Genomic DNA, 27170 nt, shown 5'->3' with positions numbered 1-27170 from the left:
GGACATCTGGAAGCCCTGGCAGATCTGGAAGATCAGCCAGGCAGTTGAATCCAGCAGATCACGGTTGACTGGCGGATCTGGAAGAGTCTGGCAGATCTGGAAGAGTCTGGCTGACTGGCAGATCTGGAAGAGTCTGGCAGATCTGGAAGAGTCTGGCTGACTGGCAGATCTGGAAGAGTCTGGCTGACTGGCAGATCTGGAAGAGTCTGGCTGACTAGCAGATCTGGAAGAGTCTGGCTGACTAGCAGATCTGGAAGAGTCTGGCTGACTAGCAGATCCTGGCAGACTGGCGGCTCTGGCTGCTCCATGCAGACTGGCGGCTCCATGCAGACTGGCGGCTCCATGCAGACTGGCGGCTCCATGCAGACTGGCGGCTCCATGCAGACTGGCAGCTCCATGCAGACTGGCAGCTCCATGCAGACTGGCAGCTCTGGCTGCACTAAACGGGCAGGAGACTCCGGCAACGCTGTAGAGGAGGAATGCTCTGGCAGCGCTAAACAGGCGGGAGGCTCCAGCAGCACAGGAGAGGAAGGCTCCGGCAGCGCTGGAGAGGCGAGGCGCACTGTAGGCCTGATGCGTGGTGCTGGCACTGGTGGTACTGGGCCGAGGACATGCACAGGAAGCCTGGTGCGGGGAGCTGCCACCGGAGGGCTGGGGTGTGGAGGTGGTACTGGGTAGACCGGACCGTGCAGGTGCACTGGAGCTCTTGAGCACCGAGCCTGCCCAACCTTATCTGGTTGAATACTCCCGGTCGCTCTGCCAGTGCGGCATGGTGGAATAGCCCGCACTGGGTTATGCAGGCGAAACGGGGATACCGAGCGTAAGACTGGTGCCATGTAAGCCGGCCCAAGGAGACGCACTGGGGACCAGATGCGTAGAGCCGGCTTCATGGCATTTGGCTCGACGCTCAATCTAGCCCGGCAGATACGCGGTGCTGGAATAGAACGCACGGGGCTATGCACCCGCACTGGAGACACCGTGCACACCACAGCATAACACGGTGCCTGCCCGGTCTCTCTAGCCCCCCGGTAAGCACAGGGAGCTTGCGCAGGTCTCCTACCTGGCGTAGCCATACTCCCTGTTAGCCACCCCCCAAGAAATTTTTGGGGCTGACTCTCGGGCTTCCAACCGTGCCGCCGTGCTGCCTCTTCAAACCAGCGCCTCTCCGCTTTTCACGCCTCCAGTTCTTCCTTGGGACGGCGATATTCTCCAGGCTGTGCCCAGGGTCCCTTTCCGTCCAATATCTCCTCCCAAGTCCAGAAGTCCTGTGATCGCTGCTCCTGTGGCTCCTGCCCGTTGACACGCCGCTTGGTCCGTTTGTAGTGGGTGATTCTGTAACGGGTTTCTTCCAACTCCTCCTCTGACGAAGAGGTGGAACAAGGATCGGACCAAAATGCAGCGTGGTTCGCTAGATACATCTTTAATAATGAAGAAAACACAAACAATACAAAAACAACAAACCTCAAAAAACCGAAACAGCCCTGACTGGTGCAACAAACACAGAGACAGGAACAATCACCCACAAAAACACAGTGAAACCCAGGCTACCTAAATATGGTTCCCAATCAGAGACAATGACTAACACCTGCCTCTGATTGAGAACCATATCAGGCCAGACATAGAAATAGACAAACAAGACATCCAACATAGAATGCCCACTCAGATCACACCCTGACCAACCAAAACATAGAAACATACAAATAAACTATGGTCAGGGTGTGACAGTAACTCACAAGCATATAATGAAAATAAAACATCTTATCTATGTTACCCAACTATTCTGATTAATCCCCAACATGGGTCATTTTAGAATTAAATGGTTGAAATGTTTGTCTAATCCTACCTCTATGTGGTATCATATCCCTAACAGTCTGTTTAATAAACTTGGACTTGAATTCCTAATGAAATGTGATTTAATTACCTGTGAAATTGTCTAAGTTTCACCAGAAAATTGTATTTTTCTGGAAAATGATATTCAAGCACATTTTTTCCTCCCATAAAACATTGATTTGGAATAATAGAGTTATCAAAATTAATAAGAAATCCATTTTTAAAAGCCTTTGGTTTGACAAGGGTATTCATTTTGTATGTGATTTGTTAGACAACACTGGGGAGTTTCCGACGTTTAATGAGTTCATTGATACATTTCAGGTTTGCAAAGCAATTCCACTTCCTTTACTTTGACTTATTAAGAACCCTTTGTTATATTATGAGGGTGTTCCCACTTTTCCAAGTTGACAAATTAATGAATTGAACCTTTTGGATAAAAAAATTCAACAATAAGTGGATACAATTGGCAGTTAAGTCATTTTAGGTGATTATAATTCAATATATTGCTATGGAAGTGACCTTAACTTACCTTAATTGTCCGGTTATTCCAAAAGTAAACTCATTTAAAAATATTTTCCTCCATCTGGTTATTTCTTGCACAAAAGGTTCCATTTTGACAAAATGTCTTTTTTTGTTCCTCTGATTCAGAATCTACAGAACATCTTTCATGCCACCATTCTAGTAAACTATGAATTGAAATTCATGGCTGGTTGTGTATAAGATCTCAAAATGTACCAAAGTTTACCTTTTATGTTAAATGGCATTATGCTTATCCTTGTAATTCCGATCATAACTATTTTATTAACATTATTCTCTTGGCCAAATATTAGATTCACAAATGTAAACGGGGTGGGGAAAAGTCCTTATTTTTAACTTTTCATTGAACTGTTGCAATTTTATAATTCCCTCAAACGTGTGAAACGCCAGTTTATTTTAGCATTGTATTCACAGGAATGTCCCTGTATTAAAGTGTAATATTGGTATTGTCACAAAATAAAAATGTACAAAATTTGCAAATCTGTTGGGAGCATAAATGTAAATAAAACCCATCTGGTTTGCTTAATATAAAGAATTTGAAATGATTTACTTATATTTAAAACCAAATAATTTGACTCAAGTAGAATTTTACTGGATGATTTATTTGAGTCATTCTGTTCAAGGAGACTTTACTTTTACCAAAGTAAAACTTACCGCACATTGTGCACATTTACATCCATTTGAGCATTTACCTTTGCCAAGACAAGCCATCCACCTGACAGGTGTGGCATATATATAAACTGATTGAATAGCTTGATCATGGCACCTTGTGCTGGGGACAGTAAGGCCACAGATGTCAAATTGAGGGAGCCTGCATTGGCATGCTGACTGCTGGAATGTCCATCAGAGCTGTTGCCAGATTATTTCATGTTAATTTCGCTACCATAACCCACCTGTCGTTTTTACAAAGTGGCAATACGTCCAATTGACCTAACCACCACGTGTTAACACTCCAGCCCGGGCCTGGCTCTCTAGTGGGTGGACCGACACCCTCCCATGGCTGCGCCCCTTCCCAGTCATGTGAAAACCATAGATTAGGGCTTAATTATTTCATTTGACATGTAACTAAAATTGTTGCTGCTAAATGTAGTGGTTTATAGCCTGCTGTGTTAACTATTCAAACAAGCATTGTACCTTTGCCACAAGCCTAAATATTTGGAAGGGCTAGGTTAAGAAACAAGGACATATAGTGGTTGTTTGAATTGGAATCTGACATGACTCATTCCGAGGTCCATTTCATCAACCTACAGTTTAATGGTAGGAAGAACAAACTAATAGTCCAGACAAATTAGAAAATGTAAGGTCTTAAGTCTTTTAATTTTTGCAAAACAGAAAAGACAATACAGACAGGTCTGGATTCAGGCAAAGGAATCTTGCAGTCCACTCTCCAAGCAGCACATCAGAAGAACCACCCCCCCAGTGTCAGTCTAATGGAATGTTCCATTTCCCCTACATAGCTACCAGTCCAAAGTTTAAAACTCAGTGCAAAAGGGTACTTTTTATTTTTAAAACAGTACCCACCGTTAACTAGAACAAAATCAACGGCTTTTCTAGAATTTTAACTGAAGGCTCAAGACAAGAGCAACACTGGCAGCAGGAGTTAAGATAATTATTTTGTTATACCATAAAAGGACACCGACCAGGTTTCTCCAGTAAAAAAAGAAAAAGGCAACTGAACAGATTGGGGAAAAAAGTGAGGCTATACAGGTGTGTAGGTTTTAGACATTTAATCCACTTCCTCCATGCGTGAAGCATCCTCATCTCCCTCTAGAGGTGGGATCTCATCTGGGGCAGGTGCAGAGGTGGGTTCCTCGGGGATCACTTCGTCATCATCAATTCCTGAAAGGGGAAGAGAAATTAGACCTAGCCTACAGCCCCATTTCCATTATAGTCAACCAAGCAGTTTCCTTCCCCCTAACAGTTCAGAGTGTGCATCCTTACCCAGACCCAGCTTGATCATCCTGTAGATGCGGTTGGAGTGAGTCTGGGGGTCATCCAGGCTGAAGCCCGAAGAGAGCAATGCCGTCTCGAATAATAGGATGACTAAGTCCTTAACCGCCTTGTCGTTTTTGTCCAGGTCAGCCTTCTGCCTTAGGGTCTCCACAATTGGGTGGTCTGGGTTAATCTCCAGGTGCTTCTTGGCCATCATGTAGCCCATTGTGGAGTTGTCCCTCAGGGCCTGTGCCTTCATGATGCGCTCCATGTTGGCCGTCCAGCCATACGTGCTGGTCACTATGCAGCAGGGCGACGACACCAGCCTGTTTGACACAGTCACCTGAAGGGGCAGAGAGGCGAATGTTATGTCAAACTAACAGCATACAATGTGCAGGTGAGACATAACCGTGCAGGCAAGTTGACCCTAAATTGAATAGTCAAAAAAAAAAAAGCTTTAAAATGTGAAGAAAATCCCAAATGAAATATTGTGCAGGGAAGTTGTTAGATTTCACACAAAACATCATCCAAAATGTAAAATCAGAAACAGGCAAATTCTCAACTCTGGAAAAGGTTGGTGTCAATGTTAGAATGTCATAATTGCAAGCAGTCACCAAAAAACAAAACACTGCATCAAACTCACAAGGTCTTCCAGTCTCTAGGTAATAGCATAACCTCCTGGGGACAAAACTACATGGACACACTGGGCAGTCCCAGTCAATTCAATGGCAAAGCCGGGATAGAGGCACAACCACGCGAGCCTAACAGGACACTTCAATCTACATGGTCAGAGGACTCACCAGGGTCAATATTAGCTTATGATGAACTATGGCACCTGTTTGCAACCAGAAATAATAAGTCAAATTATCAATCACCAAAATTCAGAGCACAGAAAGAGATTAGTCATGGGCAATTCTCTTTTGCGAAAGCACAGGTTGGTTCCAGTCATTTACCTTCTCTACTTTCTTGTCCAGGATCTCCTTCATGAGCTTGCAGAGGTTCTCAAACCTTGTCTTGTCCTCCTCCATCTTCTTCTTCTCCTCCTCATCCTCAGGCAGCTCCAAGCCCTCCTTGGTTACAGAGACCAGGGTTTTACCGTCAAACTCCTTCAGCTGCTGGACGCAGTATTCATCGATGGGCTCCGTCATGTACAGGACCTCGAAGCCACGCTTGCGCACGCGTTCCACAAAGGCGGAGTTGGCCACCTGGTCCTTGCTCTCCCCTTAAGAAAAATGTGATGTCAGTCAACTTCTATGTCTAAGTGATTAAAGTCAATGACTGCATTTGGGCTTAGGGCTCAATGTTATGTTGACTGAATGTGTAACAAGACCCACCGGTTATGTAGTAGATGGATTTTTGGTTGTCCTTCATGCGGGTGAGGTACTCTGTGAGGGAGGTCAGCTCATCTCCGGACTGGGAGCTGTGGTAGCGCAGCAGCTCGGACAGCTTCTTGCGGTTTTGGGAGTCCTCATGGATCCCCAGCTGCAGAAAAACAATTACCATTAGTATAACCTGGTAGTCAATAGGAGTTACTACACAGTAGCTAAATGTAATCATTTAGCTACTGAAGTTTAAGGTTGGGGCTCTTGAAGCCAGTCTAAATATATAGTCAATAGTTCTTCAAACACTAAATAGGGATAGATACTAGTTTGGAACAGCACAATAACTAGCCCCACTGGGTATGTGGAGAGCGCTTATAATATTTAAGCAATTGGGCAAACTACGATGGATTGCTCAATTTAGTCTGGGAACATGTCAGCCGATACTAGCTAAAAATGCCCAGTTTAACACCAAAAACTAAGCTCACACTTCCAACTAAACAAGTTCAAGTCAAGCAGTCATTTGAAAAAATCTTTACATTCCACCGAAAATGCCAAGACAATAGAATTCATTGCCCTTGACAAGCAACCGTCCTGTTGTGGATGTTGGCTTTTGTCGACTGGTCGAGCACCCGGTACACAATTTCTCAGATGCTCTAACAGAGTTACAGTATTGTCGAAACACATCTATGAGCATCACAACTGACATTTGGCCTGGTGATGTCAACCACATGAGCATGCAGAGTGACAGCAAAGTGGGTCGATGAAGATTTAGTACTGAGGAAGCCGTATTGCATGCTCAAGAATGTGCTGGTTCTCATACCGCTGCTGCCATTTGAGAACAGGAACACGCCTTTCACCAGCCGAACTACTGACTAAATAACCAAATCAACAGTGTCTGCAGCAGACGTGATACGCTCTGACATTGAATTGAAACGCCTGCTCAACAACACTGCCGACAGACCGTGGGGTTAAAATGTAGTGGAGGCTGTGAACAAGCGAGTAGGTGGCATTCTGAGCCCCTTTACCGCTAGGTACAAGGATCACTACGTCAATGCAGACAACAGGGTTTACGTGAAATGTTGCATACACTGGAAACGGACACAGTGACAGTGCGCACCGAGGAAGAGGCCAGAGCTGAAACTTCACTGCAAAACATGCATGATGAAATCCTGGTCGAGAATGAAACGACTGACGGAAACAGCACAGCAAGTGTAAGAAATATGTTTTACTGGTAGTGGGAACATATGGCAATGCCAACAAAATAACTTTGGTCAGTGTGGTGTGTGTGTAACCTTTAACTAGGCAAGTCAAGAACAAATTCTTATTTACATTGACGGCCTACCCCAGCCAAACCCGGACGACGCTGGGCCAACTGTGCATCGCCCTATGGGACTCCCAATCACAGCCAGATGTGATACAGCCTGGATTCGAACTAGGGACTGCAGTGACATCTTACACTGAGATGCAGTGTCTTTGACCGCTGCGTCCGTGTGTTGACTATTTAACTGTACTAGAATGCTTAAAAAGGCATCAAAAACATGTTAAGTATAGTTCTTTGTCAAGGAAAATATCAGTATCGGACAAAAATGTCATAGCCGTGCATCCCTGGTTTAATCATGTTTATACAGTGAAGATAACCAGATGACCGCAAATATGGCAGAGGACAAGTTTGTTTTGCTACTAGTAATCAATCTCTGCTCAAGAAATTCTGATCCCCAGATCCTACCCATCTCCCAAAGTTACCTTAAGGTTCTTGGAGAAGCCATCGTAGAACTTCTTGTAGTTCTCCTTGTCCTCTGCCAGCTCACCGAACAGCTCCATACACTTCTTGACGATGTTCTTGCGGATGACCTTGAGGATCTTGCTCTGTTGCAGCATCTCTCGGGAGATGTTCAGGGGGAGATCCTCAGAGTCCACCACACCACGCACAAAGTCTGCAGGGGGAGAAGGAAGACAATTAAATATAGTGATTTCCATTACAGAAATTGATGAATATAAATACTGTTACAGAGAAGACAAGCAGCCAACCATTTCAGAGGGGCATTATCTGCGCTTGCCATTAGCCTACATGTGAAGAAACAATGCTGTATTTGTAGTCGGTGGTATTGAAATTACACAGCCAGGGGACAAAGTGGTAGCAACTTTGGACATCTAGACTATCTGGAGACTAGGCTACTTACTCAGGTACTCCGGGATAAGCTCTTCACAGCTGTCCATGATGAAGACCCTCCTGACATACAGTTTGATGTTATTCTTCTTCTTCTTGTTCTCAAAGAGGTCAAAGGGCGCGCGGCGGGGGATAAAGAGCAGGGCGCGGAACTCCAGCTGGCCCTCCACTGAGAAGTGCTGCAAAAGGGAAGAAGCAGGTGAGGGTTACTACACACCCATCTTATCCTGCACTTTGATCCGTTTGTGCTATGTAGCCAAGTTCCACAATCATAGGAGTCACCCAAATCCCACCCCCCCCCCAAAAAATTGTCACATGCACCAAATAACAGTTGTAGACTACCATGAAATGCTTACTTCCCAACAATAGAGTTTAAAATGTAAATAGTAACAAGAGGAATACAATACACAAGAATGAAGCATTGAACATGGAGTACGTGACTAATGTGACCAGAGGTAAGAGGTATTTGAGGTAGATATGTATATGAGGGCAGGGTGAAGTGACTAGGCATCAGGATAGTAAAATAAAACAGTAGCACCAGAAAATGTATGCATGATTGTTGGGTCAATATGAGTGTTACGCGAGTGCGTATGTAGTGAACACGTAAATAGTACAGATCTGGAACAAAGCCACCTAGGAATACCTTCTGGGCATACCATTTTGACATTGTAATTTATATACATTTTAGTGATAGTACCTTGACTGCAAGGTGGTCCTCCCAGTCATTAGTCAGGCTCTTGTAGAACTCCCCATACTCCTCCATCGTGATGTCATCAGGGTTCCTGGTCCAGATGGGCTTGGTCTTGTTCAGCTCCTCCTGGTCAATGTACTTCTCCTTTATCTTCTTAGTCTTCTTCTTGTCCTTGTCTTTGGAATCCTCCTCGTCATCCGAGCCCACATCCTCAATTTTGGGCTTGTCCTCAGCCTCCGCCTTTTCCTCCGCCTTTTCCTCCTTCTCCTCCTCAGCCTCATCATCACTGATCTCTTTTTCACGCTCCTTTTCCACCTGCACACACAAAAAAGAAGTTTTACTTATTTAAAGCCTACAATAAAAAGGGAAAACTTCCCCTTACTTTAGGGCCCTCAACCAGTCCCACATAAATGTTACTAATCACACTTCAGTTATAAATACTCCCATAATTCTATACTCACGAAAAGTGTGATGGGATATCCAATGAACTGAGAGTGCTTCTTGACCACCTCTTTGACCCTCTTCTCCTCAACATACTCAGTCTGGTCCTCCTTCATGTGCAGAATTACCTTAGTTCCACGCAACATGGGCTCCCCTGGAAATTAAGTCAACAGAAAAGTATACACCCACTGCCCATTTCAGCATCACTACAATAGACAGTTTAATAACATCTATTATTAGGGCTGGCACAATAACATTTTTACTGGCATTTTATTTGCATCACAGTCATATTTTTGGGGTGGAACAAACAGCTGACTGAAGCCGGGGCGGCCGGGCATTCGTGCGGTTGAGTTTGTTTCTGCTGTAACATGGACTTCACAACATGATGAAAATTAAAAAAATGTTTATTTTAAATTTTACCTTTATTTTACTAGGCAAGTCAGTTAAGAACAAATTCATATTTTCAATGACGGCCTAGGAACAGTGGGTTAACTGCCTGTTCAGGGGCAGAACAACAGATTTTTACCTTGTCAGCTCAGGGATTTGAACTTGCAACCTTCCGGTTACTAGTCCAACACTAACCACTAGGCTACCCTGCCGCCCCAACTTGATCCTTGCTGAAACACAAGGTGATAGAATGGTCACGGAACCTCTAACCCTGGCAATTTGACACATGGGTACACTCGCAATGGCTGCCTGGTATTTAGAGGCAATAATTTCCATGGTAAATGTAGAACATTTCGTCAAATTATGTTATCTGATAGGGCTCACGCAACAATGTATTTTTGTTATGTCAGTTGAATCTAGTCACAGCACCTATTGATGGGTAAATTTTGTGCCTTCATTTCCTGCTTTTCTCCTATGGGTACACTCGCAACGGCAGCCAGTCCACCCATTATGCCATCATTGACTTGCATGGGGAAACCCATTCTATTTCTAGGGAAGCGCATGCATTCTGGAGGAGAAATGTGTGAGACATGTGACCGTGGTCATTTGGCTGACCAATTAGTCTGCCGAAATTACATGACCATCAAAGCCCTACCTGCGATCCAATCGCAAAACAATGCAGAGGCAATTTATGTTTTTCATGGTTTTGTACATTTTACAAAACCACCCCGCATAGCCTTCATTGGGTAAGACACATACCACTGTCGACCTTGACGGTGAATGAGCCTCCGGCTGAAGACTCCCAGATGTACTGCTCGTCATCATTGTGCTTGGTGATGACGGTCACTCTTTCTGCCACCAGGTAGGCGGAGTAGAATCCCACACCGAACTGCCCAATCATGGATATGTCAGCTCCAGCCTAGCAAAGACAGAAAAAAATGAATAACTGAATGTTACACTGAATAGTATTTGAGGCATATTATTGAAAATTGCTGTAATGCCATGGACATACTTGCAGGGCCTCCATGAAGGCCTTGGTGCCAGACTTGGCAATAGTTCCCAGGTTGTTGATGAGGTCAGCTTTGGTCATGCCAATTCCAGTGTCGATGAGGGTCAGGGTGCGTTCCTCCACATTGGGGATGATGTCAATCTTCAATTCCTTGCCATTGTCCAGCTTGGTGGGGTCCGTCAGACTTTCGTAGCGGATTTTGTCCAAAGCCTGAAAGATATCGAACAAATCAGACAGCATCAAAGTAGCTGGAAAAGTCCAAAGGGGTATTTTATTACATACGCAACCTCCATCACACATCCTTTTCAAAGTTGTAATCATCCTTATGCACTGAAGTTTGTTTATTGTATAGATGAGCTTGCTGGATGCTGAAGTATTACAAAGTCACTGTACAGTAGTGTCAACAATTACTGTTTGAACAGCATGATGCATCCCTAACAACAAAAAATCTCTTACATCAGAGGCATTGGAGATCAACTCCCTGAGGAAGATCTCCTTGTTGGAATAAAAGGTGTTGATGATCAGGGACATGAGCTGAGCAATCTCTGCCTGGAAGGCAAAGGTCTCAGCCTCCTCCTCTTGGCGCATTTCTTCAGGCATCTGGGAGCAAAAGCAACAATGTTATGAAATTGCCCAAATGACCTGTATATCACAAGTACATAATTAAATTAAGCACATGCATTCTAGTGATTGCTGTTAGCAACAAGTTGAGTGTTGCTTTCAGTTGAAATGTACCCCATAGTTTAGTCATCACAACCCAACAGTTAATTGTCATGCCAATCTGGCCACAATGTACTATAAAATTAGGCATCAACACAAGCAATTCCATTTTGGGTACTTTGAACAAGTGTCCCACAATCAGTTGCTTTCCCCCCTGATAAAGACCAACTACCAGATGTTGAGGAAGCATCCAACAACATGGCGACATCCTGGAGACAATGGACGTAGCCAGCACGTGGTTGACAAACTCGGTAAAATGTTCTAGAAATCCATAAAGAATTCTCCCCCAAATTGACTTCCAGCACGTTAACTGAATTGAAACGTTATATCGCACGTAGTTATCAAGCCGCTAAGTCCATGGAAAGGCGAAGACGATTCAGCAATGCAAGACAAGCATGGGGAAGTAGCTAGTTAGCGTGTCGTGGCGCAAAGTCATGCTGCCGACGTCCAGACGGTACAATTAACTTTATTGGAGTCGAAAGGGGACCAGGTCACCCATTGTAGTAACGTAATTCTTTACATACACTGTTGCACAATCAATTGCAAATTCATGGCAGTTCCAATGGCCACTAAAAAGACACTGCATCAATTTAATAAAAGTGTCAGAAGCCATGTAAGTGTGGCAAGTGTTAACGTTAGCTGCATTAGCCAACCAGACAATGAAAGCTAGTAGCATTATGTCTTTTTTATTTTACTAGGCAAGTGAGTTAAGAACAAATTCATATTTTCAATGACGGCCTAGGAACAGTGGGTTAACTGCCTGTTCAGGGGCAGAACGACAGATTTGTACCTTGTCAGCTCGGGGATTCGAACTTGCAACCTTTCGGTTACTAGCTCAACGCTCTAACCACCAGGCTACCCTGCCGCCCCATAGCATAATGTCTACGAAGTAGTTGACAGTTTAATAGCCAAACCAGTTGATACGTTGCGTCATCTAAACGTAGTAGTTAACTAATTCACATGAACCTTAATTAGATTGGCTAGTTAGCTAATACACAGCAAGGCAGAACCAGTTGTCACAGTGGATCTGGTGAATGACATTACCGAGAAAGGCGAACTAGATCATTTACTGTACAAATAAGGAAAATAAAAGTATTCTGTACTTAAATTGTAGCAGAGGTTTGTAAACTAGTTGGCGCGCCTGCTAGCTACCGAATCGAACATTCTCGAAGACTGATGCTGGACAAACCAGAGATGATAGGCTAAAGTTATCCAACTAGCATGAGGTGACTTTTGAGCGCTGATTATAAAGGTAACAATATCTGAGTACGCAGGCGAGCTTTAGGGTTAAGAGAGTATGTACATACCTTTATTTGTTCCGTTCACGTCTCTTGAATAAAACGCTACCAATATCACCAGTCCCCTCGGATCTATGACGCAGGGAACTAGAAAGGGATTTGCTTTTATAAGACCGATATCTTTCTACCCTCTTGTGTGTTTGACTGTGCGGGGGTATCCATCCGCAGCACTTTGTAGCTGTGTTGCGGCATCAGTGGGTGCGGCATCTCCTTGACGAATCCCTTACATTCAAGTTAAAATGCATGTAAATTCTTGTCACGTTAAAAATAAATATGAATATCTTAATCGAAGTGACTGTTATTTTCCCACGTTCTATCATGGATGATCTTCATCCATTTTCATCAGCAATTTCCTCAGCATGCACTCAGGTAAATTATCAGAAACATCAGAAACATCTTTGGGAAAGTTGTTTGAACTGCCGACTTTTGATTACATTGCAGGATAGACTACAGATTTATTTAAAGAAAATATTCACATTTAGTAATAGACTGCATAGAGAAGCATATGATTTAATACCGCAATGTCACATTTTGTATCAATCGGACTGTATAGTCAAATTGCCACATATTACAAAAGATATACAAAACTGGAAATTATCGTTTTAATCTCGCGGAAGAATATCAATCAACTCTAGTGGCTGTACTTCGTTTTTTCCAGCACTTTCCATGAAAAACCCGCCTAAAAACTGACGTCACGTGCTTGTCAAACGCAGTCCTAGCTTGTTACCACAGCCACAAAGGGTTCGTAATTTGTCTCCAAAGCACTCAAGCTAACTGGCTAAAATTGGCAAGCTTGCTAGCTACTTCCAGACACACACGAGAGAACACCTCACTCTGACCATTTTACTCGCCCAAGCAGAGTTGGTTAGGCTGTTTTCATGTTATATACAATAAAGCCTGAGGGGGTGTGGTATATGGCCATATATCACATACCCCTGAGGTCCCTTATTGCTATTAACTGGTTACCAACGTAATTAGAGCTATTCAAATTAATGTTTTGTCATACCCGTGGTATATGGGTACAACAAATCAGTATTCAGGGCTCAAAACACCCAGTTTATAAAGAGTGTTGGTGACTAAATCTGCTGCTGGCAACAATGCAAGTTTTTTTTTGCTGAAGTTTACTGACAACAGTCATATCAAATCAAATTTTATTTGTCACATACACATGGTTAGCATATGTTAATGCGAGTGTAGCGAAATGCTTGTGCTTCTAGTTCCGACAATGCAGTAATAACCAACAAGTAATCTAACTAACAATTCCAAAACTACTGTCTTATACACAAGTGTAAGGGGATAAAGAATATGTACATAAAGATATATGAATGAGTGATGGTACAGAGCAGCATAGGCAAGATACAGTAGATGGTATCGAGTACAGTATATACATATGAGATGAGTATGTAAACAAAGTGGCATAGTTAAAGTGGCTAGTGATACATGTATTACATAAGGATGCAGTAGATGATATAGAGTACACTATATACGTATACATATGAGATGAATAATGTAGGGTATGTAAACATTATATTAGGTAGCATTGTTTAAAGTGGCTAGTGATATATTTTACATCATTTCCCATCAATTCCCATTATTAAAGTGGCTGGAGTTGAGTCAATGTGTTGGCAGCAGCCACTCAATGTTAGTGGTTGCTGTTTAACAGTCTGATGGCCTTGAGATAGAAGCTGTTTTTCAGTCGCTCGGTCCCAGCTTGATGCACCTGTACTGACCTCGCCTTCTGGATGATAGCGGGGTGAACAGGCAGTGGCTCGGGTGGTTGTTGCCCTTGATGATCTTTATGGCCTTCCTGTAACATCGGGTGGTATAGGTGTCTTGGAGGGCAGGTAGTTTGCCCCCGGTGATGCGTTGTGCAGACCTCACTACCCTCTGGAGAGCCTTACGGTTGTGGGCGGAGCAGTTGCCGTACCAGGCGGTGATACAGCCCGCCAGGATGCTCTCGATTGTGCATCTGTAGAAGTTTGTGAGTGCTTTTGGTGACAAGCCGAATTTCTTCAGCCTCCTGAGGTTGAAGAGGCGCTGCTGCACCTTCTTCACGATGCTGTCTGTGTGGGTGGACCAATTCAGTTTGTCTGTGATGTGTATGCCGAGGAACTTAAAACTTACTACCCTTTCCACTACTGTTCCATCGATGTGGATAGGGGGGTGTTCCCTCTGCTGTTTCCTGAAGTCCACAATCATCTCCTTCGTTTTGTTGATGTCGAGTGTTTTCCTGACACCACACTTCGAGGGCCCTCACCTCCTCCCTGTAGGCCGTCTCGTCGTTGTTGGTAATCAAGCCTACCACTGTTGTGTCGTCCGCAAACTTGATGATTGAGTTGGAGGCGTGCGTGGCCACGCAGTCGTGGGTGAACAGGGAGTACCGGAGAGGGCTCAGAACGCACCCTTGTGGGGCCCCAGTGATTAGCGGGGTGGAGATGTTGTTGCCTACCCTCACCACCTGTGGGCGGCCCGTCAGGAAGTCCAGTACCCAGTTGCACAGGGCGGGGTTGAGACCCAGGGTCTCGAGCTTGATGAGGAGTTTGGAGGGTACTATGGTGTTAAATGCCGAGCTGTAGTCGATGAACAGCATTCTCACATAGGTATTCCTCTTGTCCAGATGGGTTAGGGCAGTGTGCAGTGTGGTTGAGATTGCATCGTCTGTGGACCTATTTGGGCGGTAAAGCAAATTGGAGTGGGTCTAGGGTGTCAGGTAGGGTGGGGGTGATATGGTCCTTGACTAGTCTCTCAAAGCACTTCATGATGAGGGAAGTGAGTGCTACGGGGCTGTAGTCGTTTAGCTCAGTTACCTTAGGTTTCTTGGGAACAGGAACAACTTTAACCACAATGCTAACCCTGTACCCAACCTTAATTTTTGTTTTCATACAATTTTCATACAATTTTATGATATACTTTTCTTTGTAAATTCACTCTATCATAAAATTGTATGAAAACAAAAATTAAGGTTGGGTACAGGGTTAGCATTGTGGTTAAAGTTAGGGTTAAAGCCAGACTCAGTAAATCCCAAATAGAATGTTACTTTTTTACTGGTTTAATACATCCCGAAATGTATCTATGAAAGATTAATTTGCCATTTGGGTCACTTCAAAGTGATTTAACAAATTATAAGTACAGCAGCTTTGTTTACAAATAGGTTGTTATCAATAAAACGTCACAATAAGGTGCAGAGCGTTCGCGTCGCCTGCTGGGTGGCAAGAAGACAGAACCCCAGCTCTGCTAAAACCATTGACAACTAGCTATATCCAAGTATTGTTTAATGTGTTTGCTAATTTTGGTGATGACAGAAGTCTGACTGACAACTTTACCAGGTTGCAGACTTGCCGATGTCAAGCTCTGATGAAGCAAGCTAAATGACATACATACATTTTTTAAATAGTACAGCGCTTTTCAAACAATCTCAAAGTGCATAAAAAGTAAAACTGCAAACAAAACATTTAAATTATGGAGATTGAAAGTCTCAGTCGGTTTGGGATTAAGTTAGGGCAGTTTGGGCTGCAAAGGCAGTGGAGCTTCAGTGGAGGGACATCGATGGGACAGCTAAGGAGAAACAGCGTGACATTTTATTCTCCCTCTCTCTTTCTATCGCACCTGCTGTCTTGACCTCAATGTTAAACTGACATTTATTTTACACCTGAGGTGCTGACCTGTTGCACCCTCTACAACCACTGTGATTATTATTTGACCCAGCTGGTCATCTATGAACATTTGAAAAACGATCTGGCCTTAATAGCCATGTACTCTTATAATCCAGAAGAGGATTGTCCACCCCTCAGAGACTGGTTCTTCTCTAGGTTTCTTCTGGGGTTCCTGCCTTTCCAGGGAGTTTTTCTTAGCCACCGTGCTTCTGATGTAAAAAATGACTTTATAAATACATTTGATTGAGTCTGAAAAAAAACTGAGCTCTACAACAGGGCACCACATCTGCTGGTCAGTCACTCCATAGGAGCCACTTTGGTTCTGGTCCTCCATTTCCAGGAATGTAGCACTCACCTGGGTGATGTCACTTGTTGTTAATGGAGGCAATGTCTGAAACCTATCATCTTCACTCCTTTGAGTGCGGGGCTCCGGTTGCTTGAATGGGTAGTCATGCTGTGGAGCATGACCATTCTGGATTTCCTCCAGATGGTACCTAAGGGTAGTATTCTGCTGCATTGCAGAGTCCACTTGAGTGCTTAGAGTACTGATTTTGGACACGTGAGTGTCGCACTTGCTCCTTTCGGTCTCAAACTTATCTGTCATGGTTTGCAGATAGAGGTCTTGAGTACGGAGCGAGAGATTCAGTGATGAGATTTCTTCCGATGCTTAGAAAGCAGGATTTCCGTCTTCATCACCCGAGTTCTCTCATCATTAATTTGGTCAGCGACTTCAATGAGTTCTGCTGATTTGTCATCCAACTTAGTCATTGTGTCCATCAGTTGATTATCTTTGGTCTGCAGAATTTTGAGTAGAACCGTGTTACTCTGGGTAACGTTCAACAAAACTGCCTGCATGTTATCAAATTGCGCGCTCCTATTTGGGGATAACACAACAGATTTATCTAGTTTGGAGTGGACTACCTCGTATTTATTTTTGGCTAAATCGAGTTGTTCCTGGAGACAACAATTTTGTTGAAGAGTTTGTGCTCATTCATCGTCATAAGAATTTGCAATTACTTTTAATTGTTTAGATTTCAAACGCAGTTCCTCGACTAGCAGAATGTTTTTATTTCCTGCTTTTGTCAATAGTTGCTCAGTTCTCTCCACCTGTTAGCCATGTCTGGCACATGCTTCAGCTGATGTCACATTTTTATGGCGATACATCAGTGCAAAAGTGGGGAGAACTGTCACAAAGCCTGTGTTTGATGGTTGATTTTGCAGAGCGTTCGCAATTTCGGCTGTTTTTCAAAAATGGCATAATTAGGGTTGGTATCGCTGCTGAGCTCAGAGATCAATCCTTTTATGAGTGGAGGTTCACTAATTAGCGGAGGAGTGGTGACCACCTCCTTTGATAGCTTGCACATTGTTAGAAAAATAGAGGAAAAATGTCCTATTTTCTTTCAAAGTTTGGGTTTGGAATTCATCGGAAGCTGCAAAGACAAGTTTAATCTACTTATAGATGTTGACGAACCGTCAGTACTGTACCAGTAATGTGGAAGTTGGACGTGAATGAATTTGCAAAAGCAAATTGAATTAATTAATCAATGCCAATGATTAATCCTACCTGGGTAGGCTATCTGGGTATTAAACTTTAATTAACCTGAGAAGTTGCTTCATCTAAGTTAATAAGAGAAGTTTAAAAGTGTCTCATTTGATTGGAAGAACAGTTATGTTCAACAATTTAACTTATTAAATTGAATGAGATGATAATCCATACAATCTCCATTGATTGGATATCATAAATGTAAACAGTAGATCAAATGTTGGGCACATTCAACACTGTGGCACTTCTCCCTAAGGCCAAAACCACATGGGATTCCCGCTGGGCGGGGCTGGATTACTGAATGGTTTTGCAAAAACCAAATTTGACTGATTTATCAATTTAATGATAAATCAGACCTGTATAGGCTATTTGGGAATTAAACTTTAATTAACCTGAGAAGTTGCTTCATCTAGGTTAGTTTGGAAAAAGTTTACAATGTCTTAGTTAGAAAACTCATCAATTTGGATATTATTTAAAATATCTATTTCAGAATGTAAACTGCCAGATTTACACTTATTAGTTCAATTGGATAAGACATTGATATCCGTCTGGATATCATAAGTAATGACTTAAGTGTGACCTGAATAAATCTTCATGAACGAATATACTGGGCACATGTCAGTGGTCAATGATTTCACACGGAATCAAACGGAACTACCCGGGGCGGGATTTCCGTTTCGCAAGGCGTAGCAATTTCAACGTAACACAAGAAAACCAACTGGGTATTTTCCCTTGTTAGCTTAAGCATGCAAGCTAAACCCTGCTTTGTGCCTGAAAATGCAGCACATAGGATTCCCTTGGCGAGGGAAAGGTTTTACTTATAACGTATTATGTTCAAACACTTTTCTGCATTTTCTTGACGATGTTTTAACCGGAACGCGCGGCAAACCATGAAATGCGCCTTGGTCTACTCGTGAGAGAGACAGAGATATATATCGCTGGTCAAGCTTATCGCCTGAATTTCAATCGGCTGGCGTCTGAAACGCGCCAGGCAGAAATAGTCCTGCGTTTGGCCAAACACTCTATTTCTCAGATTTCTATAAGTAGCTTTCTCGGCCCTCCTACAGAAATGTATTTGCTTACGTTACCCACTGATAACATCAGAGAACAGCACGGAGGCGGGGAATATTCAGCGCACACATACCCAATAATGCTTGTCTACCACTCCAAAAAATGTGTACAATAACTTAGTATATTATGTAATCTGTTTTTCAATTTTATACAGGCTGAATCAAAATGAAAGCCTCGTTCTATTCTCGATTCCTCACAGGGGGCACCAATATGCTGTGTCTTTGGCTATGCCGAATAATGTGATATGATTTGCTATTCTATAAAATAATTTCTCCGTAATTAATATCACCTGATTGAGCTAATCATGTAAATGTAATTAACTAGAGAGTCGGGCACCACAAAATAATATTTATAGAGCTGTTATCTTCCGAATAAACTCTTAAAGACCTAGTAATATTTTACATCAATAGCAGTCAATATCAATTGTCATCTTAATTCAGTCTCATCTGAAAGTTGTAAATTCTTTTATCTGCACAAACCCTGGCTAACAAGTTGAATCAGCAATACAAAATTGGGTTTAAATATTTATTTACTAAATACTTAACTAATTACACACAATTAATCATAACTTGATTACAAATTATGTCATAAAGGAAAACGTCCCTAGCGGGCGGAACAGATATGACAGCTTGTTACACAAAGGAAAAGGGTCTGGGTTGAGTGAAAGAGCGGGAGACTGAGGAACAAGGGGAAAAAGCTGTTCTACCGTAAATATGTCTCTTATGCATGTCTCTTATCTTATGCATTCTAAATTAACGGCCATTTGGAAAAGGAAAATGCAATAAATATTTACTCTGCGCTGTGCTTCAGTAGGTTGGTGGTTGATGGAAGACCGTGTTGCCAAACCGAGTCCTCTGCCCTTTGAAGAATGTCTCTGGTTGTCAATTGAATACGTTGTAGAAACGTCGTTGTGTGGTAGACGGGATACTCTGTCTGTACCTTCCTAACCTGCGTTTGCAGCTGCTGTTGCTAACTCAACGGCTAGGAGGTATCACTTCTGTAATGAATAAGAGTTCAAAGTTCATACTATTCGCAAACAAAGCTCATGTTGATGTTGGCTTCATTTTGTAGTTATTATCTGAACCATTCTGACATAGGACCGTCGTCCTCACATCATCGGAACAGAAAGTTATGTTGTCGTCAAGGCTTTATATAGGAAGGGAGAAAAGGGGTGTGTTTCATAGTTTACAACCTCTGTCTCTTCACGTGGGCCGGCCACTGAGTGAGCAGCCCTAACTTATGAAAACCCACATCTCATATTTTAGAAGCTAAAATCACATTTCATCCCGTCACAAATAATTTCATATTCAACTCTGATGTGTAGATTTTCCACTGTTGAGTTTGTCATCTTATCATTGATGAGAATATCTCAGATGACAACCGAACTGACACCATATTCATTAAGTACCACTGCATATGTTCAATTGTTCGGATTACCGGAATATAGTTAATTTCCCCCCACATTCTGATGTTCCCAGAATCTCTATGTTAACCAAGGTTTTTTTAAAGGTAACCTCAGTAGGGTAGAGAGAGGAAAAAGGGGGAAAGAGGTATTTATGAATGTCATAAACATATCCCCCAGGCCAACGTCATGACACTTTCATTGGAAAAACAGCCATTTCAAAGTAATGGCACTTCTTGGATGGATTTTCCTCAGGTTTTCACCTGCCATTTCAGTTATGTTATACTCACAGACATTATTTTAACAGTTTTAGAAACTTTAGAGTGTTTTCTATCCATTATATGCTTATCCCAGCTTCTGGGCCTGAGTAGCAGGCAGTTTACTTTGGGGAATGCTTTTCATCCGGAGGTGAAAATAGTGCCCCCTACCCTAATGAAGTTAAATCATCATTATAAAGAGACATAACATCTTCAAAAGACACTCCACAGGCTCTTTGGCATAGGTAGAATACACAGTGTTGACAACATGTATTGGAAAGGTTATCTTGTACTTGTTTGATGCTGTAGTCGATCTTTGATCCATTTTTGGTCAAAAACTGTTTAATAGATGTGGGGAAATGTGAAAATCTGGGGGGAAAGCCGTAGGAATCAAAGAAAGTTGAGATTTTTCTTCCTCCTTCATCTTCTAATGTCACAGCTAGCCAATGTTCACCCGGCATGTGTTTAGGATGAGTATTGACAATAAACATGGCCGGTCGCTCCTTCCATTTCTCAATAGATAGTTCATCACAAGTCCATACTCCACAAAATTGTTTTCCAATCAAGCAGCTCATGAGACCATCTAGCTCTTGGGTATTCATGTCTTTGCTCAACGATCCTTAATATCTGAAAAATAATCCACTAAGACTTGTCTTCGGGCATTCACTTCCAAGGTTGAATCAGAGCATGCATAAACAATAATGCTAACTGTACAAGCTAAAGGTGTACGGAAACGCATTTCCAGCCTGAGATTATCTTGGGACACCACAGACAGATTTCCTGAGGTGTCATCATCCGTTGATAAATTGAATGCATACAATGTGTAACCCTCTGCAAAATCATTTATGTCAATAGGTAAAGAGAGATCTTTTAGATGCCTCCCGGCAGTTTTTTTAAATGTAAGCTGCCCGTATTAGAGGCGTGATCAATCAAGCCTATAACGATATAGCGGTGTAAAGGGCCTAGAAAAAGGTTTTCTTGACTACAGATTCTACTTCCCACCGGTATGCTAAATGTTTTCATGGTAATTCTTTGGAGAGGGTAAGGGGCATTTCCTTTCATCAAAGCCTGTGAATGACCCAGATGAACGGCCGGAGATACAGACACTTTTTTAATAAAAAGCGTAGGCCACAATCTTTTAAACTAAAGTTACCATCTTGGGCACACATCAGACAAAACTCATCCTTGGCCCTTGTTAATTTTAGCCTTTAATCAACCGAATTTAAGCAGTGGTGGGCCGTCAGGGCCAGCAGGGCCTTCTCTGCTGGCCTAAACATCATCAGAATATAATTTTTTTTTAAATATATTTTTCCATAAATATGTATAAAATTATTCCCCAGAGTAAGAGTTACACTCTTCATTTCATAGCGTTCCTCTTGGTTGCACTGCTTCCAGCCCCAGGTTGAGATTTGGAGGGCTGGTCTTTATGTTAGATATTTTATCCAATCATATTCAGCCATCATGTGTTGCCAGGGGTCTAAAATCTGCCCTCAGACCTTCAGAATCAACAGTGCGGGCGCTTGTAGCTTAAAGTGAATGGAAATTAAAATTAGTGTCATCCAATCAGCTTTAGAGTTGGCTATTGTACGTCTGCTGGCTGGCTCCAGTGTTACACAGGAGCCAGCTAGCAGGCGTAGTGCCTGCACATCTTTTGATTGGATTACCAACTAGGAAACTAGGAAACTGAAATTGATGAACGATTGATCAAAGAATTAATTTGCGTACTACTAAACTGTTTTTTCAACCCACAATGGCGGAAGGAGAAGATATCGATTTGGTCGAGGATATAATTATAACGCCATTCTCAAGACAAACTTTTCAAGAAAAGTTAGACATTGTCAGGAGAGGTAGACGCCGACGCTACAAAGCCGACGTTATAATCTCCACCTGGCACAGCCAGAAGAGGACAGGCCACCCCACATAGCCTGGTTCCTCTCTAGGTTTCTTCCTAGATTTAGGCCTTTCTAGGGAGTTTTTCCTAGCCACCGTGCTTCTACACCTGCATTGCTTGCTGTCTGGGGTTTTAGGATGGGTTTCTGTACAGCACTTTGAGATATCAGCTGATGTACGAAGGGCTATATAAATACATTTGATTTGATTTGATTATGCAAGAACGGGCTGCCATCAGTCAGGATGTGGCCCAGAAGTTAATTGACAGCATGCCAGGGTGGTTTGCAGAGGTCTTGAAAAAGAAGGGTCAACACTGCAAATATTTACTCTTTGCATCAACTTCATGTAATTGTCAATAAACACCTTTGACACTTATGAAATGCTTGTAGTTATACTTCAGTATTCCATAGTAACATCTGACAAAAATATCTAAAGACACTGAAACAGTAAACTTTGTGGAAATTAATATTTGTGTCATTCTCAAAACTTTTGGCCACGACTGTACATAACCTGAAAGGCCGCTCAGCAAGGAAGAAGCCACTGCTCCAAAACCACCATATTTTGGAGATATGTCCTCTGTTCTGATGAAACAAAAATATAACTGTTTGGCCATAATGACCGTCGTTATGTTTTGAGTAAAAAGGGGGAGATTTGCAAGCCGAAGAACATCATCCCAACCGTGAAGTACGGGGTGGCAGCATCATGTTGTGGAGGTGCTTTGCTGCAGCAGGGACTGGTGCACTTCACAAAATAGATGGCTTCATGAGGGAGTAAAATTATGTGGATATATTGAAGCAACATCTCAAGACATCAGTCAGAAAGTTAAAGCTTAAAGCAGCATACTTCCAAAGTTGTGGCAAAATGGCTTAAGGACAACAAAAACAAGGTATTGGAGTGGCCATCACAATGCCCTGACCTCAATCCCATGGAACATTTGTGGGCAGAACTGAAAAAGCGTGTGCGAGCAAGGAGGCCTACAAACCTGACTCAGTTACATCAGCTCTGTCAGGAGGAATGGGCCAAAATTCACCCAACGTATTGTGGGATGCTTGTGGAAGGCTTCCGAAAATGTTTGACCTAAGATAAAGAATTTTAAGGCAATACTACCAAATACTTATTGAGTATATGTAAACATCTGACCCACTGGGAAGGTGATGAAAGAAGTTGAAATAATAAATAATTCTCTCTACTATTATTCTGACATTGTCACGATCGTTTTGAGAGATGGACCAAGGCGCAGCGTGAGTATAGTTCCACATATTTTTAATCTCCGTGAAACAATCAAAACAATAAAGAAACAACGAAACGTGAAGTCATGACGTGCACACAGGCAACTAAACACAAACAATATCCCACAAAATACAGGTGGGAAAAATGCTACCTAAATATGATCCCCAATCAGAGGCAACGATAAACAGCCATAGAAATAGACATACTAAGGTGACAATACCCCCTCCAAAGGTGCGGACTCCTGCTGCAAAACCTGAAACCAAATAGGGTGGGTAAGGGGGGGTGATTAGTGTCGGTGGCAGCTCCGGTGTAGGTCGTAGCCCTCCCCACCCAGACCCCGGATCCGGCCATTGCGCCTGGCTGAACACCGTGCCTGGTTATGGCATCGGCACAAAGGAGGGCTCCGGCCATGGAGCTGGGTTGGACGCCGTGCCTGGACTGGGCACCGGCGCAGAGGAAGGCTCCTGCCCTGGAGCTGGATTGGACGCCGTGCCTGGACTGGCCACCGTTGCCGGAAGCTCCGGACCGTGAACCATCCCCGGATTCTCCGGGCCGTGACCCGTCGCCGGAAGCTCCGGACCGTGAACCGCCACGGTGAATGCGCACTGGAGGCCTAGTGCCTGGAGCCGGTACAGGGGGCAACGGACTGGTGACACGCACTTCAGGGCGAATGTAGGGAACCGGCACATGATGTACCGGGCTGGGGAGGCGCACTGGAGATCTGATGGGTGGAGCCGGCACAGGTTTTACCAGACCGCTAACCGGATTTTCTGGTCGAATGTTAAGCAGAACACACTTGCACAACTCTCTCAACTCTCTCTCTCTCAACTTCGCCATTGCCTCCCTGATGGTCTCTGGCTCTTCCCGCGGCTCAGCCGCCAGCTCCATGTGTCACCCCCAATAATCTTGGGGTTTCTTGTGCAGGGGACTGACGACATGCTCCTCATGGCAAGTGTGAGGAACCGGCACAGGACATACCGGGCTGGGGAGGCACACTGGAGATCTGGTGCGTGGAGCCATCACAGATGGAACCAGACTGATGACCCGCTCTTCAGCCCGCCTGCGCTGCAGCCTACTCTATGATAACCCCTCCCTTCGGTATCCTTCCTCACATTGTTCCATTGACTCCCAAGTGGGCTCTGGCACTCTCCTCGGCTCGACCGGCCACCCCTTGTGACCCCCCCCAAAACATTTTTATTGGGGTTGTCCTTGGGCTTTCTGTGGCCGCGAACCCTGGCGTCGTCGCTGTCCTCCATTATTACCTTCCGTCTGCCGCCAAGGAAGGGTTTGGCATCCACCCATCACTTCTTCCCATGTCCAAAACTCCTTTCCCTTTTGGGCACACTGCTTGGTCCTGGTTTGGTGGGATATTCTGTCACGATCGTTTTGAGAGACGGACCAAGGCACAGCGTGAGTATGGTTCCACATATTTTTAATCTCTGTGAAACAAACAACACAATAAAGAAACAACGAAGCGTGAAGTCACGACGTGCACGCAGGCAACTAAATACAAACAATATCCTACAAAATACAGGTGGGGAAAACGCTACCTAAATATAATCCCCAAACCAGGACCAAGCAGTGTGCCCAAAAGGGAAAGGAGCTGCCTCTAATTGGGAACCATATTAGCTCAAACATAAAAAGAGACATACTAGACCACCCCCTAGTCACGCCCTGACCTTCTACACCATAGAGAACCAAGGGCTCTCTATGGTCAGGGCGTGACAGACATTTCACATTCTTAAAATAAAGTGGTGATCCTAACTGACCTAAAACAAGGACTTTTTACTTGGATTTAATGTCAGGAATTGTGAAAAACTGAGTTTAAATGTATTTGTCTAAGGTGTATGAAAACTTCCGACTTCAACTGTACGTATGTTGCTGTGCTCAGTAGCCAGACTAGTGACAGGTTCACACACACAGTGAGATCAGGAAGATACTGGAGATACCAGACTGACAATCACAGGCTCACAGCAGCATTATATCCTGTGTGGGATGTGTTCTAGGTCAACTCAAAGGCTTCAAAATTAGTAGTGAGTCAAAAATCTTTGAGTTGGAACAAAAAGTAAAGGAGATTCAGGGGATACCTTTTTTGTTGTTGTTACTTAGACTAATGCTAATCATTCCTATGCTGTCATGCATTCATTATGCAGTAGATGCAATTACAGTCAGGACACAAGAGGGCGCTCTTACTATTGTCTTGGACTAAGGACCAAGAGACTTCTGAGCTGGCTTGATTATTTAAATAGAGTCATTTGATAAATGTTATCATTCTCATGTTCTTCCTTTTCGCACTGCATTTCAGATTACTGTTCTGCTGCTCTCAGATCTACCTTCTGAGGGTAGCAACCACTGCTAGTATAGCATATTACCAAAAATGGAGCAATGTATTAGATGTGTGCAGTGGCGATTTTATCATGTAAATCTTGGTGGGGAATCAACAACAAAAAAGAAGTGGGATGCATGCCAGCAAAGCCACTACACAACACAAAACTAAACAATACATTAATTGCACTATAATGGTGACAAACGGTGCCCACAAACGGTTAGGGCCTACATAAAGCTCTCCCAACAGCAGAGTCCCAAACAGCAGATTCCCAACACCTTACCACTGCTACACCTGGCTATCAGTGGAGCCTTGTCTGGCAGAGAAACAGTTCATTCAGCCTCATTTACTGCCTTTTAAAAAACATAGCTGATATGGCTGGCTTTCTTAAACAAATGTGGTTTCTACTGATAATTGAGATGTACAAACTATGGCGTAAGGGGACAACAAGTGGATAAGAGGCAATCTGTAGATTCGGTTAAAACATTAATGAGCAAGCGACGATGGATGTAGTCAATGTAACTATTTTTCAGCACTTTTGAAATGTACAGCGACAGAATTCAGAACATGGGCCATTCTTACAGTGTTCTCCCTGTACAAGACAGAACCATAGGATAAATAATGGTGTCATATAAACAGACAATGAAAGCTCCTACAATATTCGATGATTACGTTTCTCTAAACAGGTTATAGGCTACAGTGCCTTGCGAAAGTATTCGGCCCCCTTGAACTTTGCGACCTTTTGCCACATTTCATGCTTCAAACATAAAGATATAAAACTGTATTTTTTTGTGAAGAATCAACAACAAGTGGGACACAATCATGAAGTGGAACGACATTTATTGGATATTTCAAACTTTTTTAACAAATCAAAAACTGAAAAATTGGGCGTGCAAAATTATTCAGCCCCCTTAAGTTAATACTTTGTAGCGCCACCTTTTGCTGCGATTACAGCTGTAAGTCGCTTGGGGTATGTCTCTATCAGTTTTGCACATCGAGAGACTGAAATTTTTCCCATTCCTCCTTGCAAAACAGCTCGAGCTCAGTGAGGTTGGATGGAGAGCATTTGTGAACAGCAGTTTTCAGTTCTTTCCACAGATTCTCGATTGGATTCAGGTCTGGACTTTGACTTGGCCATTCTAACACCTGGATATGTTTATTTTTGAACCATTCCATTGTAGATTTTGCTTTATGTTTTGGATCATTGTCTTGTTGGAAGACAAATCTCCGTCCCAGTCTCAGGTCTTTTGCAGACTCCATCAGGTTTTCTTCCAGAATGGTCCTGTATTTGGCTGCATCCATCTTCCCATCAATTTTAACCATCTTCCCTGTCCCTGCTGAAGAAAAGCAGGCCCAAACCATGATGCTGCCACCACCATGTTTGACAGTGGGGATGGTGTGTTCATGGTGATGAGCTGTGTTGCTTTTACGCCAAACATATCGTTTTGCATTGTTGCCAAAAAG

At 43.2% G+C, this 27170-nt stretch overlaps 1 protein-coding gene across 1 annotated transcript; it reads right to left on the bottom strand.

Moving 5' to 3' along the window:
- Positions 1 to 3665: 3665 nt before the first annotated feature.
- On the bottom strand, positions 3666 to 12481 carry LOC135557459 (heat shock protein HSP 90-beta). The gene is made up of 12 exons (XM_064990724.1): positions 12344 to 12481; positions 10773 to 10916; positions 10320 to 10526; positions 10067 to 10226; positions 8941 to 9074; positions 8486 to 8794; positions 7802 to 7967; positions 7365 to 7555; positions 5634 to 5781; positions 5253 to 5521; positions 4309 to 4642; positions 3666 to 4206 (listed from the first exon to the last, which is right to left on the bottom strand). The coding sequence occupies exons 2-12, from the start codon at positions 10914 to 10916 to the stop codon at positions 4094 to 4096; spliced, it is 2175 nt and encodes a 724-aa protein (XP_064846796.1). The 5' UTR covers positions 12344 to 12481; the 3' UTR covers positions 3666 to 4093.
- Between the last annotated feature and the right edge of the window lie 14689 nt (positions 12482 to 27170).

The sequence above is a fragment of the Oncorhynchus masou genome, chromosome 16, assembly GCF_036934945.1.
Source record: "Oncorhynchus masou masou isolate Uvic2021 chromosome 16, UVic_Omas_1.1, whole genome shotgun sequence".
NCBI classification, from domain to species: domain Eukaryota; kingdom Metazoa; phylum Chordata; class Actinopteri; order Salmoniformes; family Salmonidae; genus Oncorhynchus; species Oncorhynchus masou.
The sequence above is the reverse complement of the archived record's forward strand: the minus strand, read 5'-3'. Positions and strand labels throughout refer to the sequence as shown.

What these genes read in the sequence shown, in the direction of transcription:
- LOC135557459 (XM_064990724.1), bottom strand. Translation starts at nt 10,916, where the DNA reads ATGCCTGAAGAAATGCGCCAAGAGGAGGAGGCTGAGACCTTTGCCTTC. An exon ending in AGGACCACCTTGCAGTCAAG is followed by an intron (nt 7,968 to 8,485) that starts GTACTATCACTA and finishes TCCCTTTTGCAG; the next exon opens with CACTTCTCAGTGGAGGGCCA. An exon ending in TGGACAAGAAAGTAGAGAAG is followed by an intron (nt 4,643 to 5,252) that starts GTAAATGACTGG and finishes CTGCCCCTTCAG; the next exon opens with GTGACTGTGTCAAACAGGCT.